General features: G+C 37.9%; 1 protein-coding gene across 12 annotated transcripts in view; it reads left to right on the plus strand.

Moving 5' to 3' along the window:
* The window catches only part of LOC106870292 (large neutral amino acids transporter small subunit 2), a 273,162-nt gene that overhangs the window by 261,028 nt on the left and 7,194 nt on the right, over positions 1-4,940 (plus strand). For all 12 annotated transcript variants that reach the window (XM_052970761.1, XM_052970818.1, XM_052970793.1 and 9 more), the window contains one exon: positions 1,422-1,571. In XM_052970761.1, the coding sequence (XP_052826721.1) occupies positions 1,422-1,571 (150 nt within the window). The remainder of the gene's footprint in view (positions 1-1,421; positions 1,572-4,940) is intronic.

Raw genomic sequence — 4,940 nt, forward strand, 5'->3', positions numbered from 1 at the left:
ATAAGGAGGCGCAATGGCCCAGTGGTTAGAGCAGCGGACTAGCGGTCATAGGATCGAGGTTTCGATTTCCAGACCGGGCGTTGTGAGTGTTTATTGAGCGAAAACACCTAAAGCTCCACGAGGCTCCGGCAGGGGACAGTCGCGAACCCTGCTGTACTCTTCCACCACAACTTTCTCTCACTCTTACTTCCTGTTTCTGTTGTGTCTGTAATTCAAAGGGTCAGCCTTGTCACACTGTGTCACGCTGAATATCCCCCGAGAACTACGTTAAGGGTACACGTGTCTGTGGAGTGCTCAGCCACTTGCACGTTAATTTCATGAGCAGGCTGTTCCGTTGATCGTATCAACTGGAACCCTTGACATTGTAAGTGACAGAGTGCCAACAACAATACACACACACATATATGCACTCACTTACACACACACACACACACAGATATACAACACCCTAACCATTAGGTGTAGCTTAGTGGTTGAGGTGTTGTACTCAATTGCTTGATTGTGGTTTCGATTCCTGGACCGGGTGACACGTTGTGCTCTTGAGCAAAACACTTCATTTCACATTGCTCCAGTCTACTCAGCTGTAAATGGGTAACCCAAAGATGGAATAGTGTTCTGAACAGGAGGGAATGTTGGCCTGCTCACCTAGCCAGTGAGGTGGCATCATTTGAAAGCTAAAACTGTGTGAAACACATAGTGACCAGCAATGTATAACAACATCCAGTCGTCAATACCATGATACCATAATATATATATATATATATATATCATATATATATATATATATATATATCATCGTTCGTTCGTTTAATGTCCGCTTTTCATGCTAGCATGGGTTGGACGATTTGACTGAGGACTGGTGAAACCAGATGGCTACACCAGGCTCCAATCTGATTTGGCAGAGTTTCTACAGCTGGATGCCCTTCCTAACGCCAACCACTCCAAGAGTGTAGTGGGTGCTTTTACGTGCCACTGGCATGAAGGCCAGTCATGCGGTACTGGCAACGAACTCGCTCGAATGTCTTTTCACGTGCCACTGGCACAAGTTGGTAACGGTCACTCTCAAATGGTGCTATTTATGTGCCACCGGCACGAAAGCCAGACAGCTGGGTCTCTGGCATATATATATATATATATATATATATATATATATATATATATATATATATATATATATATATATATATATATATATATATATATACATATATACAGAATGGCCCAAAAGAAGGTTTATAGTTATCATGTAGGCACTTTAAATTTCTTTGATGATGATGATGATAATGCTGCTGATGATGATGATGATTGTAATTCAGACTCCGTTTACTCCTTATGTTAAATGAAACCAAATTTTTTTTTATTTCTTCTATTATCATTATTTTTCATATTTTAATTTTACTTTTCCATGATTTTCTTTTTAGGGTTTGATGGCGGTTACATACCTCTGCATAGGTAATATCTACAAACTAATCAATTACATGGCATTTGTAGAAGCAATCTTCTTTGGAATAACGATTTCTGGTCTTCTATATCTTAGAAAAACTAAGCCAAATATGAAAAGACCTATTAAAGTAAGTACAACAGAGTCTATTTTCTCTTCTGTAATTGCACTTTTTATTTCAGACAAAAGACCTGCAGTTTTTGAGAGGAGAAGGTTTGTTTATACCATCTGACCCCAGCTGCCACACAGTGGAATTGAACTCAGAACCATTTGGTTGGCAAACAAACTTTTTATCACACAGTCTCGTCAGTGCATTATGCACCATCGAATACGCTAAGATTGGAACAAAATGTATGTTTTACGTTACCTGTGATACTTATTTTATCAGCCTCAATTGGGATGAAAAGTAAAATTGAATGTGGTGGCAATTGTTGTTGACACTCCGTCGCTTACGACGTCGAGGGTTCCAGTTGACCCGATGAACTGAACAACCTGCTCGTGAAATTAACATGCAAGTGGCTGAGCACTCCCCAAACACGTGTACCCTTAACGTAATTCTCGGGGATATTCAACGTAACACAATGTGACAAGGCTGACCCTTTGAATTACAGGTACAACAGAAACAGGAAGAAAGAGTGAGAGAAAGTTGTGGTGGAAGAGTACAGCAGGGTTTGCCACCATCCCCTGCTGGAGCCTCATGGAGCTTTAGGTGTTTTCGCTCAATAAACACTCACAATGCCCGGTCTGGGAATCGAAACCGCGATCCTATGACCGCTAGTCCGCTGCTCTAACCACTGGGCCATTGTGCCTCCACGGTGGCAATTGAACTCTGCATATAAAGAGCTGGAAAAAAATGTTAAAAGGCATTTTTTCTGATGTTCTTCTGACTCTGCCATCTCACCGTTTTTCCTCTTCTCTCACAATTACTATTTTAATGACATTTCTATGACTATTCTTGAATAGTCTACCTAAATGTCATTTTAACAAGTAAAAACAAGTGAACTCAATATGGAGGGAGAAGGGTTTAAAGTTTAAAAAAAAAACATACATTTTGTTCTAATGTTACCATATTTGATGGTGTATAATGTGCAGGCAAGACTGTGTGGTAAACAGTTTGCTTTTCAACCACATGGTTCTGGGTTCAGTCCCACTGGGTGGCACCTTGAGCAAGTGTCTTATAGCCCTAAGCTGACTAAAGCCTAATGAGTGAGTTTGGTAGACAGAAACTAAAAGAAACCCTTCTTATATATATATCTACATCTCTATCTGTCTGTCTGCATTTATGTATGTATGCCTTTATGTCAGTGCACACCTTTCAATGCAATGTATACCAGAAGGTTTGCAAATCTAATGGAGGCCTCAAAAGATATTTTAAGTTCCACAAAGATCAGAACTTATCTGCAACTCTTGGTGGTCCAAATCAGATATGCAATCTATGTGGGTGTCTTTTCAAAACAGTCTGGTTTAAAAAAGCCACATCAGATGCCATGATGGTTCCAAGGTGTGGATACAGGAGGTGGTCAAACTTTGCATAAGGAGTAGACAACCACCACATACATATGTATATGTTTGTGTCTCCTTGTCTTGACATTGCATGGTAGTTGTAAAATGATTGTCACTGTCATACCTTCATTTCCAATCTTTCATAAAACTGTCTGGCCATGAGGAAATCTTACCTTGGCTGGAGACAGATGAGGGTCGGCATCAAGAAGGACATCTTGCCGTAGAAATCTGCCTCAACCAACTCCAACTGGCCTATGTGAGCATCGAAAAGTGGACATTAAGACTATAACAAAAATGATGATCATGATGAATAATGATAATAATGATTTCTAACAGAGCACAGAAGTTAATTAGTTCTCAGCTGTCTCTTATTTATCAATCCTAACAATATCCAAATTCAGAATATAAAGGGACATAACTGTATACAGCTGTGATGCACTCTCTTGTTTTTGCCACAGCATCAGTATTACACTGATAAAGATTATCAAAATAGTAAGGGAGCCTCTAAATGGTTGCTCAATCTGCTAGTAATAGCAGTGAAATCTCTTCCAAATGACATCATACTAACTTAAGATAGGGAAAAGACATTGAATAATGTAGTTCTAGACAGACTAGCACTAGGCTAAAGAAAAAAAAGCTGTTTGGACACAACTAGAACATCTTTAACTCTTTGACATTTAATCTGGGTATATCCAGCCAAAATAATCTAATAATCCTCCTGTTTTAGCTTCAGACTGGCCAGAACTGGCCTTTCACACTTGTCTTACAACTTCATTCTGAAAATAAACAATCACATCATTGAAATTTCAAAGCTACAAGGGAATGCATAACTAATTCATATCAATGCTAATAAATAAACATCACATTCGACAGAGTAATCTGAATATTAAAGGGTTAAAAAAGTTCACACCGACTTGTCTGAGACCATCCCCAGTTCTATGATACAAGCTCCTTAGTCTTTTATTCTTTTTTAAAGGGTTTTTTGGTTGTAGAAATTGACCCCAGGACTTATTCTTTGTATGCCTACTACTTATTCTATTGGTTGCTTTTGCTGAACTGCTAAGTTACAGGAATATAAATACACCACCATCGATTGTCAAATGATGATGGGGGGACAAACACAGACACAAAAGTACACACACACACACATATATGACAGGCTTCTTTCAGTTTCTGTCTACCAACTCTACTCACAAGGCATTGGTTGGCCCAAGGTAGTAGAAGACACTTGCCCAATCTAAATTAAAAGCTTTGGAGGAGGTGTCCATGACTTTCCCAGGAACAGTGGGCAGTGAAAATGGATGAAAAACTTTCTTTTAAAATTCCATGTTGATTTTCTATTCCAAACACCAGATTAATAGTAATTTTTAAAATTATTCACTGTTTTCAAAATTAATTGAAACAGAGTAGGTGTTTTTTTTTTGTTTTTTTTTTGTTTTTTTTTTTGAAATATGGTAAAAGAAGGATTAATCATAGATCTTTTGATCAGGAATGACCTGGGTCTCAACAATGACAGTAATAACACTGCATAACAAGTTTTTGTATTTTTTATTTCTTTGGTCAGTAAGTGTTATTTCCTATTTGCTTCTATCTGGCAATCACAGGAAATGACTACTATTCCCTTCATGTTAACAAAGGGATGTGGGTTTGCGTCCCACGTGGATAGGAAAGCCTTCTTTTTTTCTGTCGAGGGCTTATATGCCCCATGATTCGACTATTTCCCTTAGTCATTGCATGGTGAATGGTATAAGCTTTAAGCTTATATAAAAATACCATTATTATTATTTACAGGATTGTAAAATACAGCACCATATAATAAAGCCATTTGCACCGAATGCATATATATATATATATATATATATGTATATATGTCTCTTAAAAGATAGAGCTCAAAATCAATGCATTGAAGATACTTTATTGCAGCAACAATTATAATAACAGAAACAACCACAATAAGGTTTGGCTTATTGTGGTTGTTTTGTTATTATAATTGTTG

This window comes from Octopus bimaculoides, chromosome 1 (assembly GCF_001194135.2).
Source record: "Octopus bimaculoides isolate UCB-OBI-ISO-001 chromosome 1, ASM119413v2, whole genome shotgun sequence".
Taxonomy (NCBI): domain Eukaryota; kingdom Metazoa; phylum Mollusca; class Cephalopoda; order Octopoda; family Octopodidae; genus Octopus; species Octopus bimaculoides.